Below are 16,723 nucleotides of genomic sequence, written 5' to 3' on the forward strand. Positions count from 1 at the left end.
GGGAAAAATATATTTTTAAGCACTTATTCGTGTGGCAGAAAATATCCATATTGAATAGTTATGTTACACACACATGGTTGGGGACTATATATATCAGACCACATGTCACTAAGGGGTTATAGATTAGGATTTCACCTTTGTAGCTTTAGATGAGTTACTTCCTGGGATTAGTGACATCACAAACCCTGAAATGTCCAGTGTATAAGCCCCTTGAATGCTTTTCTTACTTGTTTTCTTAGTTTTTATCTTGTTTTTAGTCAAAATAATAAAATAATTCTTACATCAAGAAGCATTTGCTATAAAAGCAATAATATTGCTCTATTTTTTGCAGAAATAATAAATCTTAAGTGAGTTTTTGCTTAAAACAAGCTAAATAATCTGCCAAATAAACTCGCTTTCAGTTTGAAATGAGATTATTTTGCTTACCCCAACACTAAAATCACAGTAACCACTATTTACTACACTTAAGTGTGTAAACAGCAGTAAAGTCTCCATCTCTGTGGTCTATTTTTCCTTTACTGTCTGATAAACTGAGGAAGGTTTTAGAGTCGGTGGATTATAATAATGACTCTGTGATTCGTACAAATTGCTTTATGGATTCATTTAAATGAATTTTTTTGATCCCCATGTGCTGCATTTATTGATATTGTGTGTGTGTGTGTGTTTTGGTACCTGGTAATTGGTTATTTTTCACTGGCTTACTGAATGTTTATTATATAAAGTATGACTTTGTTTGGTTGTCATGGTTACTGTGGTCTGCGTTTTAAAGGATGAGGCCTGTGCACGCGTGCCTGTTTGTTCTTGAGGTTTGCTCTGTTACTCTTTGGCCTAGTCTATGGTTAAGTAAGAAGGAAATGTAGGACAGTTTAAACTAAATTAAAAACACAACCCCCCCCCCCCATATTGTTGTATGTCATACAAAAACTTGTGTGGATTTCTCCAATTAGTGAAATGAATGCACTAGATGTTAGGGAAAATATGAGCATTTATAAAATAAACCATTTCTCAAAATATATTCCACAAAAAAAAGGGCACACAGGTTCAAAACCACAAGAAAGGAGAGGTAATATTTCAGGTAGTCGACCTCATTAATTTGTGTAACAGTAACATCAACGATATGCTAGTTATGATTTTCATTCGACTATCTCTATAGTTTTATACCACTCAGGTTCAATGAGAACCAGAATCATATTAATCACTATTATATCATACATATCAACACAAGAAGACAGAAGGACATTAAAATAAGTGGAAAATAACGTTAACAATATACATCTAGAGCAGGGGTGTCCAAACTCGGTCCTGGAGGGCCAGTGCCCTGCATATTTTATTCCAACTCCAATTAAACCCACCTGAGCCAGCTAATCAAGCTCTTTATTGGTATACTCCAAACTTCCAGGCAGGAGTGTTGAAGTAAGTTAAACTCAGCAGGACAAGTTTGGGTACCCTGATCTAGATGGCTTATGAGTATTAAATATGTATAGTCGATATATATATATATATATATATATATATATATATATATATATATATATATATATATATATATATATATATATATATATATATATATATATATATATATATATATATATATATATATATATATATATATATATATATATATATATATATTGATATAAAAGTATTTACACAAATTTACAAAAATGATTCTATCTCTTTTAAAAATGAATAATTAATTAAATTAATTAATTAAAAATATCAAATATATTACCGTGGCAGGAGGAGATGAAAGAGCTGCTAAATCAGATCACTGTCTGATTTATAATTGACTGGAAACAGACGGTTCATCAGTACATGACAACCACAGCTCTGCTGAAAATGCCACTTCCTGTTAAACTGCTTCCTGCTCATGCCTGCTCCTGCGAAGAGCTTTGATTTCGTAGATCTATTTGGCTTTACTTCAAATTGTATTGAATTTTTTATATAAAGCATGACATAAATTTGGGGCAACGTGGTGGCACGACTGTCTCACAGCAAGAAGGTCGCTGGTTTGAGTACCAGCTGAGTTAGTTGGCGTTTGGGAGTTTGCATGTTCTCCCAGTGTTGGCGTGGATTTCCTCCGGGTGCTCCGGTTTCACATGCGCTAACACTTGCGCTATAGGGTAATTGATGAACTAAATTGGCTGTAGTGTATGTGTGTGAATGAAAGAGTGTATGGATGTTTCCCAGTGTTGGGTTGTGGCCACTGTTGCCAACTATTTTCAATGAAAAGGCGCTAAGCTCTGCCCGAAAAGTCGCTAGATTACATCATATGTTAATTTGCATATTACTGACATCATCACGTTCTACCATCCCTGTTTGTTTAACAGCCTATGGTCAATAAAGGGGTATTTATATTTGCTCTACGCTTTATATAAGCATGTCAATTTAACAAAATATACTGCTGGTTAAATACAGTATATCATTATAGATGTGTAGTGAATTTGCAATAATCTCTCAGACGTAATAAACTCAGATAAGTTCTGAAATTGTCACTAAAATATCTGTGATTGTGAACAAGAAAAGAATAAACGGTCAAATTAAACTGTTAAAATAAAGGAGAAGCAGATCGGTTTGACTGTACAAGGGAAATACCTCACACTCCCGGTGCTAAATCATTTGCCGTCGGTGCGCAGAGGGGTTATCTGCTGTCAGGTTGCAGGTGGGAGAGGCTGCTGTACGAGGACTGGGCTGCCTGTCTGTGCTCTGAGCTGAGGCAGGGTAGGGGCCGGCGGCATCACCCGCAGCTCGTTGAGAAGAGTAGGGACGGACGGTACAGTATGGACTAATGACAGTCTATAAAAGTCTCCAGTAATACTGTTAGGGAAGCAGACGGATAAACAAGGTGAGTAAGTATGAAAGATGTTTATTCCAACAGTGGAGTACACAAGGATAACGTTGGGTAAGTGAATGGAGTTCGGTTGAGCTGATGATCCTTCTTTGTGGCAGGTTGGATGACAGACACTGAGGAAGACCGAATGCACACACCAGAGGGCTTGTGGGGAAGACAGACTGACGATACACACAACGCTGACAGGACACCGGGAACACTAGACAGACTGGAAGGAAACAGAGATCAGGTAAGTTCAGACGATGATATGAAATGATAGTGACTACCAGGAGGTACTCGCTATGAGTCCGCTTCGTGGGAACGAGACCGGACAATGAGTGAGGTGAGGTGTGTGCTTATATAGTGAGTCTGAGTGATTGGGTGCAGCTGTGCATGGTTAATACTCAGAGGAGGATGCTCGTTGCGTGATACTGGTGGAAGAGCCTGGCCAATCTGTGACAAATACACACAAAATAATAAATAAATAAAATAAATCGCTAGATTTGTCGTTAGTCGCTTTTTTGAAAATTTGTCGCTAGGTGGGTCTAAAAAGTCGCTAAATCTTGCGACAAATTTGCTAAGTTGGCAACACTGGATGTGGTTGGAAGAGTATCCGCTGTTTAAATTGTTGGTAATTCACAGGAAAAAACATGGAGTTAGTTTTACTGTTATGCCCATGATACACAACTCTGGATCTCCTCTCAGTAAACATCAAATCATTTCCATTTTAGGTGCAATAATGTCTGTTGTGACTTTATTTCATCGACGAAATTATTTCCACATATACACATAGAAATGGCATGTGATTTTGCCTCAACAAATGATGTGTCTGGACTAACCAGTGAACTGATCTCTTCTCATATCAGCTGAAATGTTATTTTATTAACACTGCAAGTACCAGAGTAAAAGTACATTCTCAAAAGACCTTCTTGAGCGCTCATATTTCTTATTTTTAGATATATGCCCCTTGAAATTTACAAAAAAAGGGGTATTTATTGCAAAACCATTTCAAGTACATTGTAACAAATTTCAGTCATACTAGAAACCATACACAGTATATATATATGCGTATTACTCTTACAATGCCTTAGGCAAGCAAGCCAAGCGGTCAGATAATTAATGAAAAAGAAATGGTGGAGAATTATCGGCAAAAGAACAGAGTATGAACTTTACCTTTGCCAACACTTTATTTTAATGGTACACTTGAGTATTAGTAGACGATCTGCTTAAAATCTGTTGATATGCTCCTTTAACAGACTTTTAACTGACTATAAGAAGTACATGTCAACTTACACTAACCCTAACCCCAATTTATAATCTAATGAGGATTAGTTGGCATGTAGATGCAATGTAAATTCAACAAACAATCAAAATAAAGTGTGACCTTACCTATAAACAGGCTGTTAAAGTAATCCGGAGTTTCTATTGTCTAAAATCATTGTTCAGATTTTTTAATATTTCAATTGCTTATGTTGTACCCAGCTAGCAAAATTTATGTGGTTCAAATCCAGCCAGACACTTACACCTGACCCACATATCACATGGAATGATGGCACTTGGGCGGTCCGCTCCTGTTTGCCAGATCTGAGCCACAATTAAGCCAAAGCAATACCACATATCGGCCAGAATTCAACCAAATGAACCAGAACTGAGCCTATTCCGGGCCACAGTTTGTTTTTATTCTGTCCTAGATCTGGCCTACACCAGACATTTACATCCGGACTGCATACTAAATGGAATGATGGCTCTAGGGTGGTTGGCTCCTTTTTGCCAGATCTGGGCCACAAACTAGCTATATTACTACCCATATCTGCCATGTCAAAGAGCTATGGTTTGAGCCCTATAATTATCAAATGATCACTGTACTTGATCTTTACCAAAACTGACCTATCATATGTTTTAGGATAACAGTACCATATTTGCCTTATCTCACCTCAGCTGCTTTGAGCTCACACCAGAGATAGTCGTCCATATTTGCCTTATCTCATCTGGGCCACTATAGGCTCACAGCCACATCAGCCAGAGCTTACTGTGCCGAATACTTGTCAAATGTGGCCCACATATGTTATAAAATAACTGGATCACATTTGCCAATTTTTTTCTGGGCCACTTTAGGCTCACAGTCGCATTAGAAAGAGTTTGCTGTGCTGAATATTTGCCAGAAGTGGCCCACATATGTTTTAAAATAACTGGGCCATATTTGCCATATTTTTTCTGGGCCAATTAAGGCTCAAATCCACATTAACCAGAGCTTACTGTGCTGAATATTTGCCAAAAGTGGCCCACATACATTTTAAAATAACTGGGCCATATTTTTTCTGGGCCACTATAGGCTCAAATCCACATTAGCCAGAGCTAACTGTGCTGAATATTTGCCAAAAGTGGCCCACATTTGTTTTAAAATAACTGGGTCACATTAGCCATATTTTCTCTGGGCCACTTTAGGCTAACAGCACCATTAGCCAGAACTTACTGTGCCGATTATTTGCCAAAAGTGGCCCACATGTGTCTTAAGATAACTGGAACATATTTGCACCTACACATGTGAGCAACTTTGGGTTTAGACCCAGATTACCCTTAAATGACTAGGCCACATTTTTGCCAATTGTGGCCCACATTTGTCCTCCATCATTTGGGCCAAATTTATCATTTTCCACATGGGTCACATTAGGCTGACATTCAGATTACATTTTGCCATAAGTGCCAACCCTTTGTATTAAATAGCCCATATATGAATTTGAATCTTTGGCCCCCCTTTTGCCATTGTACAGTGGGGCCACTTCAGGCTCACATTCATTTTGTCTGGGCCGAAGGAATAACAGCAGTGCCGCATAACTGCCTAAAGTGGCTCACATACGTATGCTATCTGGGTACTGTACATGTAATTCTCTGAGGTATGGAAATGTTTCGAAATATTTCTCTAAAATTATTAAATCTGACACAAAGACATTGAATGACCACGGTAAACTGCAATCCCAGCATAGAGGTCTTCAGTGAATATGGTGTTGAATGTGTGTAAGTGTGTGAGTTTGTGTGTGTCAGAGACACTGTAGAAGGACAGAGAGCCAGATGGCACATCTACATACACTCCTACTTTTTGACTATTAGACGTGGATGAAGAGGAAGAGATGTTTGTGCTCTTATTATTATGCCAGGCAATGTAAATGTTATCGCAACAGTAAAGATTCCAGGACTGTTCAGTGAGTCCAAACCTGCAGTCACTCCCTTCTTTTCTGCTTATTCCTTTATACGCCACTGCTGCGTGACCCCAGCCGCTCCATTCAGCCTCCCAGTAACAGCGTCCAGTCAGAGTCTCTTTACACAGAACCTGCTCGTGGTGCTCGAATCTGTCTGGATGATCAGGATACGGCTGATGCTCTGTGACATGTGTTATTTTTTTGTTTCCGTCAGACAGGATGAGTTGAGTGTGTGCTGTGTTTGGATCCAGTGTGAGATCAACTGCATCTGAACACAGGAAGAGAGATCAGAACATATGATGTTATATATGCTTTGTGTTCAATTTGATAATCCATACCCATTAATAAATGAGATTGCTGGCTTTTTAATTGTTTTTTATGCTAAAAAGCGAGGTATATCCAACTGCAGGCCTGCAGACACACACATTTCAGGTTACTAGATCCAGACCACTAGATCTGGGTCACTAGATCTATACCACTAGATCCAGACTACTATATCAAGATCCCTAGATCTTGACCATTAGATTTGGACCAGTAGATCTAGGCCACTAGATCTAGACCACTAGATCCAGACCACTTCCTCAGGATCCCTATATCCATACCACTAGATCCAGACAACTATATCAAGATCCCTAGATCCAGACCACTAGATTTGGACCAGTAGATCTAGGCCACAAAATCTAGACCACTAGATTAAGACCACTTCCTCAGGATCCCTATATCCATACCACTAGATTCAGACCACTAGATCCAGACCAATAGATACGAGCCACTAGATCCAGACCACTGAGGTCTAGACCAAAAGATTCAGACCACTTCATCAACATCTCTAAATCCAGACCACTAGATCTAAACCACTAGATACAGACCACAAATTTAGACCACTAGATCCGGAGCACTAGATCTAAACCACTAGATACAGACCACAAATTTAGACCACTAGATCCGGAGCACTAGATCTAAACCACTAGATACAGACCACAAATTTAGACCACTAAATCCGGACCACTAGATACAGACCATAAATTCAGACCACTAGATCCGGAGCACTAGATCTGGACCACTAGATCCAGACCACTAGATGCTGGCCACTAGATCCGGACCACTAGATCCAGACAACTAGATGCTGATCAATAGATCCAGGCCACTAGATCTGGACCACTAGATCAAGACTACTAGATCTAGACCATTGGATCCAGTCCACTACATCCAGGCTACTAGATTTAGACCACATGATCCAGACCACTTCATCAAGATCCCTAGATCCAAACCACCAGATCCAGACCACTAGTTCCAGGCTGCTAGATCAGGACCACTAGATCCGGACCACTAGATGCTGGCCACTAGATCCGGACCACTAGATGCTGGCCAATAGATCCAGGCCACTAGATCTAGACCATTAGATCCAGTCCACTACATCCAGGCTACTAGATTTAGACCACAAGATCCAGACCAATTCAACAAGATCCCTAGATCCAAACCACTAGATCCAGGCTGCTAGATCCGGACCACTAGATCCAGACCACTAAATATAGAACATTAGATCCAATCCACCACATTTAGACCATTACACCCAGGTTACTAGATTTAGACCACTAGATCCAGATCACTATTTCCAGAGCACTAGATTCAGAGCACTAGATTCAGTCCACTAGATCCAGGCCACTAGATCCAGTCACTTTTTGACATTTTTCTCATACCATTCAATGTGGTTATATCAGCCTATATATTGGCCTATTAGATACAAACACAGTATAAATGTGTCATTTTAAGGACTCGAGATATACCTGTAAGTAGTTGTTAGATGGCCAGGTTAATAATTTGGCCCTTGCTAAGTACTGTACTATGGATAGTAAATTTGAGATGGCTAATTTTCTTAGGGCAGTTCATTCCGATGTGGCAACCCCAGATTAATAAAGGGACTAAGTCGAAAAGAAAATGAATGAATAATTTTCATAGACATTGTCCAAACTGAATTAATGTAGGCTAAAGGGCAAAGCAACTGGAAGAAATTTCTTTGACATGCATGAAAATAAATTCAGAAATCAAACAAAACATGAGGATTCGTTTGTTTGTATGTGTGAACTTACATTTTCTCAGTCCTAGCTTCATCCTGAAATGTCCTCCATTGTCCAAACTGAACAGAAACAACAAATTAATTGAATGTACTGATAACCAATGTCTGGTGTAACAGTTTCACCATTGTGTAGAAGAGATACAGCAGTACATGCTTTGAGGCAAGAGGGTTACGGTTATTCAAATTCAAAGTAAAGAGACTCAAAGCACAACATGCTGGATTGCTTCACATTAGGTAATCAGCTATAATGTGGGATAATGCTCATTACAACAATCATTTCAATTAGTCATAAAAACTCAACTTGTAAAAGATTTAAGTTGAAATCACTTAAAGTAGAAGTGGTAACACTTTATAATAACTACATACTGTAAAGCATAAATAGTCCTCAGTTTAGATTAGATTACAAATGTGCTAATAAGTCAAGAACACAGCATTTGTAATTGTATTTATAAACTTCTCACTAATGTCTTATTTCAAGAGTTCACACTGAGCTGATGATTGATAATGAAGAGTATTTGGCATGCTGTCCTGGGAGAAAGCCCTGAGATCATAAGATCCTCGAGCCCGAGGCTCCCTCCTGTTTGCAAGGCGAGAGGGGAGTTTAAGCTCAGGCAGACATCGAGAACTCGCCTGCTGTAGTAGCTAATGAACAAATAGGGATGGTTATGAAGAGATAACTACTTACTAGGAGCACGACTATAGTGCCAATTTGGATTAGTCAATGGACTTAAGTTACATGTTTTTGGATGGTGGGAGGAAACTGGGGGAAACCCACAAGAGCACGGGGAGAACTTGTGAACTCCGCACAGAAATGTCGCCTGGCTTGGTAAGGACTAGAACCAGTGACATTCTTGCTGTGAGGCAACAGTGCTAACCACTGGGCCACCGTGCCGCCCATCTAGGAAAGGAGGAGGAGTAGAGGTGGAAGGGGGAATTCTTCAAAATGAACTGTGAAATGATGACTGTGGTATGGAACTTTGGTTATTTATGGAGACATAGAAATTGTCGGATTGATAATTCATGAATTGGCTAATGCGGGACCGGCTGTGATCAATCATAAGCACGTGATCCTCTCGAAATTATAAATAAACTTCACAAAGTAGAGTTAATGATAAACAAATAACGAGTTAACTATTTGCTAATACTTATTAAATGATGAAAAGTGTAATTATAAAGTGTTACCATGGATGTGAATGACAGTAAAGGTCAGATGACTTCAGAGCAGAAATTCAAAGTTAAATTTATAAAAATCCTTTAAAATCATCGTTCAGTTAAAAGGTGTATGATCTGAATATGATTTGATGATCATTTACATGCTCTTTTTACATCTTCACGGTTTACCGTGGCATAATACCAAAATTAGTGAAACTGGTTATGATATAAGGTGATTTTTCTCCACACAAGACAAGAACTCAACAAAGATATGTCATGAGAAGGACCACACGAATCTGAGCTCGAAGAAAACTCTTCAGATCTCTGCAGTTAATATATATATTTTTTTTTTACATGTATTATGTGCAACACGAATTTGTAAAGAACTTTTATTTTGTTTTTTGCATGGACATACTATATGTGGTCGCTACTGTAGCTTTTTGATTACCAAAACAAGTGGTTATAAATGGATTTGCATTGTAAATCATTACCTTTGTTTTATTGTATGTGCATGGGTTTTCAGCTTCTATGAATTCAAAATGATTCCCTTAAAATTCTGTGCAGAAATAGCAAAATAATCTACAGATTCTGTCTGGTCCTAGTCAGGAGCTACACAATTGAAATTGCACCATCGATAGATCAGCACCATCCATATCCATTCATGCCTTCAAAAGAAGTGACCCACCAATTTTTGTGACATTCAATACTATGCCACAAATAACAGGACACTGCTGTATTCTGTCACATAAAAACATATTTTGGACATAGTATATTAATAACAGAAAGATATTTAAACAATCATAGGTGACACTCAATATATGAAGACACATTTGAGGCTTCACTGCTCAACATACTTGAGTTTCTGCAGTGTGTAGTGTGGATCCTCCAGAATGTGTTTGAGCAGCTGGACTCCTGATTGTCCTGGGTGATTGTAGCTCAGATCCAGCTCTCTCAGGTGTGAGGGGTTTGAACTCAGAGCTGAAGACACAAAGCCACAGCCTTCCTCTGTCACCATACAGCCAGACAACCTACAGACACACATACGGGGAGCCGTTTTAAAGATAGAATTGAATCTGAAACATTATATAATCATGATCTAATGTGAAACTCAAACCTCAGTATCTCCAGTTGACAGTTTGGACTCTTCAGTCCATCAGAGAGCAGCTTCACTCCTGAATCCTGCAGGTCATTGTTACTCAGGTCCAGCTCTCTCAGGACACAGTTTGAGGATTGAAGAACTAACGACACAATTTCACAATCCTGAGCAGAGAGATTACAGCCAGCAAGACTGAAAGAGAGGAAAATATATGACAATTCAGTTTTACCTAAAAGATACTAAAGATTTATTATTCCAATAAAAGAAACATGCATTCAGAAACATCTCTCCACCGAATTGAACACTCACAGAGCTCTTGTGCAGTTGCTGACGGCTGGTATCAGTCTTCTTCTGCCCTCATCTGATGTGTTGTATTTCTGGAGCTCCAGCTCATCCAGCACCTCCTCTGACATCTGAAGCATGTAGGCGATTGTTGAGCAGTGAGCAGGAGAGAGTTTCTTCTCTGACTGTTTGTCTGATTTCACAAACTCCTGAATCTCTCTGGACAGAGTCTGATCTTTCACTTCCAGCAGACAGAGGAACAGATTGATGGATCTTTCAGTGGAAAGTCCATGTCCATCTCTGATCTTCTCTTTAATGTACTGTGTGCTTCTCCTGATGCTCTCTGAGCTCTTCTCTGTGTGTGTCAGTAGATCCTGTAAGAGTCTCTGATTGGACTCCAGTGAGATGCCCAGCAGGAACCGCAGGAACAGATCCAGACGCCCATTCTCACTCTCAGTGGCTTTATCTACTGCTCTTTTATGTAAATTATGCAGTGAATCTAAAAATACCTCAGTGCTGTTGCTTATGAAGTAGTAAAACACATAGAAAGCAGCCAGAAATTCCTGAATGCTCAGATGGATGAAGCTGTAGACTTTCCTCTGATGAATCACAGATTCCTCTTTTAAGATCTCAGTGCAAATCCCAGAATACACTGAGGCATATGTTATGTCTATGCTGCTCTCAATCAGGTCCTCCTCATAGAACATCACATTGCCCTTCATCAGCTGTTTGAAAGCCACTTCAGCAAGTTTGACAATCACTTCTCTGTTGGACTGCCGGAGTTTCTCTGGATCTCTCTCTTCATACTTCTGATTCCTCATGTTGATCTGAATCAGCAGGAAGTGGATGTACATTTCAGTCAGAGTTTGAGGGATTTCTGCACTCAGATCTTCTTCCAGGAGCTTCTGAAGCACAGTGGATGAGATCCAGCAGAAGACGGGTATGTGGCACATGATGTGGAGGCTTCTTGCTCTTCTGATGTGTGAGATGATTCTGCTGGCTTGATGCTGCTCACTGATTCTCTTCCTGAAATATTCCTCCTTCTGAGGCTCAGTGAATCCCTGAATTTCTGTCAGACGCTTGATGTATTTGGAGGGGATCTGATTGGCTGCTGCTGGTCTGGAGGTGATCCAGATGAGAGCAGAGGGAAGCAGCTCTCCTTTCATCAGCTTTGACATCAACACAGCCACTGATGAAGTCTCAGTCACATCACAAACTTTCTGAGCGTCTGAAAACATCAGTGTGATTCTGCTTTCATCCAGACCATCAAAGATGAACACAACTTTACACTCCTCATAAATCTTGGGCTCCAGATCTTCAAGTTCAGGATGAAAGTCCAGCAGAAGTCTGTGAAGACTGTACTGATGATCTCTGATCAAGTTCAGCTCTCGAAATGGAAGCACAAACATGAAATCTACATCCTGATTGGCTTTTCCCTCGGCCCAGTCCTGAATGAACTTCTGCACAGAGACGGTTTTTCCGATTCCAGCGATGCCTTTAGTAAGAACAGTCTTGATTTGCTCTTTCTCCTCTTTAAAGATGTCATTGCAGTAGATTGGAGTGTGTTGTGAGTGTTTTGTTCTGGCTGTTTTCTCCATCTGTAAAACCTCATGTTCTTCATTCACTCCTTCACTCTCTCCTTCTATGATGTACAGCTGGGTGTAGATCCGGTTCAGGAGGGTCCGAGTCTCTTCTAGTTTGAGTCCCTCAAATAATCCCTCATATTTGTTCTTCATGCTGGTTTTGTGCTGGTCTTTGACTCTCTGCAGGTCTCCAGTCTTTAGTGTTTGTGCTTCAGTGTTGTCCTGTCTAATGTGAGTCTTATAGCTGGATGTTGAGTTTGGCACAGGTCTGATCACCTCGTGTATATTTCTCCCCCTAAAGCACATAAAAAAGTGTTATTTCATTGAGGTTTTACATTACTTATTAATCTGAGATGTACTGCAGTGCATAAGCAAGTAAAGTGTTCGTACTGAGGGTCAGAGGTCACTGGTTCATTACTGAATACAGGAGGATGCCTGATAGATATGTCACTCTTCAGAGAAACACCACTGGGTTTTGGAGACTCTGATCTCAGTCTTTTCCTCCTGATTTCACTGACAAAAGAAATAAAACAGCATTTTAGACACATTGAGGCTTTTGGTTTAAAATTATATGCCATAATTACGTGTCAACGTTGTACTTTAAATACAAGCTAGGATGTTATTAATGTTTTTTCCTCCCTTCCACATCACCAGAACTCAATAAATATAAAGTCCCACTTTAAATTAAATGGTCTTAACCAATATGTACTTAAATTGAAATTATTAATGTGTTACAGTGTCATTAATGCATGTTTTTAAATACTGTGTAAATGTGTAAATACATGTTTTTACATTGTACTCATGCTTGATTAAATGGCTGCATGTAATGAAATCTGTAATTACTTTTTGTAATTACATTTATAATTACGCTGTTGACCATCCATTACACCTTAACCCAGGGCTCACCAAACTTGTTCCTGGAGGGCCGGTGTCCTGCAGATTTTAGCTCCAACCCTAATCCAACACACCTGAACTAGCTAATCAAGGTCTTACTAGGTATACTTGAAACACCCAGGCAGGTGTGTTAAGGCAAGTTGGAGCTAAACCCGGTGTCCCTGCAGGACCAAGATTGGTGACCCCTGCCTTAACCCATCCATAAACCTACCCATACCACCAAACCTGTCCCTAACCCAACCCTCAGGAGCACCAGATGTGTTCTGCAATACATCATGAACACAGTAAGTGCATTGTGTTTATTTTTTGATCCAAGTACACAGTAATTAAGGCCACTTGATATGAAGTGAGACCAAATAAAAATAATAGAATAAATAAAAATAAATAAAAACATTTCCACAAATCTTAATTAAAAATACATTTAACTTATGTATAACCAAAATTTTGGTCTTGTAATCAGATTGACAGAAATCTCGAATGTGTTATGTTTTTATGGTGTACTAATCACTATAACACTTCATCAACACACATAAGTGTCACTTGCTTCATAATTTATATAATCAATTCTGTCCTATTTAAACAACATGTGGACACTAACAAGGAGAAAAGAGGAGACTCGTTGCTAAAAATGCAGTAAGATTCCACTAAAAACACTTAGTCTTTTCATACAACATTCAACAAAGTTACCAGACAAGATACAATAAATAAAAAAAAAATCACAGCCAATCAGAAAGGCATGTGGGCGGACTCTATCAGAAAGTGCACTGCACTCACAACCAACTGTACGAGTTTATAGTCTGAGCTCACAGTTTTTACCTTCATGTTTCCTATAAATTATTTTGAAAATCAGGTAAATTATCCAGAGTCACTTCCAGCATTATTAAGACACTTTTACTGTTAAATTAAGCATATAATCAGACCAGATATTATCACAAACATACTTTGAATGCTTTAGCCACTTGGTGTAGATTCTACAAGTGAAGTTTCACAAACTAATTTCAAGAGGAGCACGTGATATGATTGACTACAGCTGATCCTCATTGCTAATCATTAGCTAGCCTATCAGATCATTCTAAAGCTACTATAAATATCCTGCCTAAACTTCATTACTTATCTTCGTTTTTGGAAAACCCCCCCATCCTTCCCTTCTCCCTCCTCCTCTTTCTTGATCGGGCAACACGGTGGCTCAGTGGTTAGCACTGCTGCCTCGCAGTAAGAAGGCCACAGGTTCAAGTTCTAATTGAGCCAGTTGGCACTCCCTGCATGGAGTTTGCATGTTCTCCCTGTGTTTGCGTGCGTTTTCTCCGGGTCCAGTTTCCTCCCACAGTCTAAAAACATGTACGTAAGTGAATCGTAATACAGTCACAAGCACTTAACGCATACATAGCAAAAGGGGGCACTCGAGAAACTCCTGATCTCGTATCCCTCCTAATGCTCATTGACCAGGCGGGAACCTTAGGCTCATCTATCTCCGAGCTCAGGGTTCTCTCCTGGGACAGCATGCCAAACCTGCTATCATAGTCGAGCATAATCTAAGTGTGAACTCTTGAATAGTATCATGTTGCTGTTAGTGTGTGTGACAGGATTCAGTTGATGAAGAAGAAGAATTAAAAGCTAAGTTTCAGGGAAGCAATGCTGTGATATAATAAAGTGGTAGACTGGGGTTACCTGGGGTCAGAGGTCAAGCTTTCATCACCGACTAAAGAATGATCAAGACCTGATCCATCAAATGAAGATCTCATTTTAGTGTCTGCATCCAAAGAGTAATGAGAGAATGATTTCAGACCTTTAAGTGGAAAGAGAAATAAAAATACAAGCACATTAATGAAATACAGTAATACTTAATGAGATACTGCAGTAAAGTTAGCTACACTGCACATGAGACGCATTCAATTACACTATAAAAATATATTATAATCCACTGTAAATGAACTGTGTAGTCTAATCACCTTCTATAATTTAACCATAGTAATGTATGATTGTTGTACATTTACAGTAACATTTTACAGTTATAGCTCAATGGAGTGCAGTACAATAAAACTGTTAGCATTTCTTTATTTCCTACTGAATGAGCTGATGTTTACATGAACTGTTTTGAGTCTTTAGTCTGAAATATTAATTATATTACAGGTTAAGCTCAGTCATGTTTGTTATCGATGCTTATTCTTATAATCATTGTTGGCATTATATATAAATGAAGACTAAACAAAGGCTAATCTGGTAAGGAGACTTTGAGAAGATATATATTTACACCAAACTCATTATTTTTACATCACATGATCATCATATTAGGATAAACAGGAGCATGAATGGGGGAGGGTGTTAATTTTAAAGGGGATTTTAATGCTATTTTGAAACACAATTTCTCAAATGTATTGTTTCCTAGATTGATTAATAAGCTAAAATAACTATATTTTATATAAATATAGTCTGTTAGGCAAGGTTAAATTCCTTTGGTGTTCAAGCACACTCAATCTGCAACTCTAAAGAGGTTTTACACTGTTTTTTTATTGAAAAGATGACCTACTGAGAGTAAAGGTGCAACGAAATATCCTCCCTGCTGAAAAATAAGCAATTGCTGGTGAGGTATGTTTTAATGCTTGGCATTCTGCTCTTGCTGGTTTAATGCAGGATTTGCTAGTTTTAATGCAGCTCTTGTTGTTTTTAACGCTGGTTCTGACCAGCATAGAGACAACACTGAAACCAGCATTGTGACCAGCATTCAAAAACCAGCAAGACCGGCATTAAAACCAGCAAGACCAGCATTAAACCCAGCAACACCAGTATAAAACCCAGCATTACCTGCATTAAAACCAGCAACACCAGCATTAAACCCAGCAACACCAGTATAAAAACCAGCAAGCCCTGCATTAAAATCAGCAACACCAGTATAAAAACCAGAATTACCTGCATTAAAACCAACAAGACTAGCATTAAACCCAGCAACACCAGTATAAAAACCAGCATTACCTGCATTAAAACCAACAAGAGCAGCATTAAACCCAGCAACACCAGTATAAAACTAGCAAAAAAGCATTAAACCCAGCAACACCAGTATAAAGACCAGCAAGACCTACATTAAACCCAGCAAAACCAGTATAAACCAAGCCAGACCGGCATTAAAACCAGCAAACCAGCATTAATCCCAGCAACACCAGTATAAAAACCAGCAAGATTAGCATTAAACCCAGCAACACCCCTATAAAAACCAGCAAGACCAGCATTAAAACCAGCAAACCAGCATTAAACCCAGCAACACCAGTATAAAAACCAGCAAGACCAGCATTAAAACCAGCAAACCAGCATTAAACCCAGCAACACCAGTATAAAAACCAGCAAGACCAGCATTAAAACCAGCAAACCAGCATTAAACCCAGCAACACCAGTATAAAAACCAGCAAGACCAGCATTAAAACCAGCATTAAACCCAGCAACACCCCTATAAAAACCAGCAAGACCAGCATTAAAACCAGCAAACCAGCATTAAACCCAGCAACACCAGTATAAAAACCAGCAAGACCAGCATTAAAACCAGCATTAAACCCAGCAACACCAATATAAAAACCAGCATTACCCTGCTGAAAAATCCAGCTTAAACCATTTCCAGGC

The 16,723-nt window shown here is 39.1% G+C and overlaps 1 protein-coding gene across 1 annotated transcript; it reads right to left on the reverse strand.

Moving 5' to 3' along the window:
• Positions 1-5,346: 5,346 nt before the first annotated feature.
• LOC130222201 (protein NLRC3-like) lies at positions 5,347-12,726 on the reverse strand. Its single transcript, XM_056454840.1, has 6 exons — positions 12,611-12,726; positions 10,665-12,515; positions 10,374-10,547; positions 10,114-10,287; positions 8,121-8,167; positions 5,347-6,298 (listed from the first exon to the last, which is right to left on the reverse strand). The coding sequence occupies exons 2-6, from the start codon at positions 12,371-12,373 to the stop codon at positions 5,763-5,765; spliced, it is 2,640 nt and encodes an 879-aa protein (XP_056310815.1). The 5' UTR covers positions 12,374-12,515; positions 12,611-12,726; the 3' UTR covers positions 5,347-5,762.
• Between the last annotated feature and the right edge of the window lie 3,997 nt (positions 12,727-16,723).

This window comes from Danio aesculapii, chromosome 1, assembly GCF_903798145.1.
Source record: "Danio aesculapii chromosome 1, fDanAes4.1, whole genome shotgun sequence".
Taxonomy (NCBI): Eukaryota; Metazoa; Chordata; class Actinopteri; order Cypriniformes; family Danionidae; genus Danio; species Danio aesculapii.

What these genes read in the sequence shown, in the direction of transcription:
- LOC130222201 (XM_056454840.1), bottom strand. Translation starts at nt 12,373, where the DNA reads ATGAAGAACAAATATGAGGGATTATTTGAGGGACTCAAACTAGAAGAG. An exon ending in TGTCAACTGGAGATACTGAG is followed by an intron (nt 10,288 to 10,373) that starts GTTTGAGTTTCA and finishes GTGTGTCTGTAG; the next exon opens with GTTGTCTGGCTGTATGGTGA. An exon ending in GAAGCTAGGACTGAGAAAAT is followed by an intron (nt 6,299 to 8,120) that starts GTAAGTTCACAC and finishes TCCTGTGTTCAG; the next exon opens with ATGCAGTTGATCTCACACTG.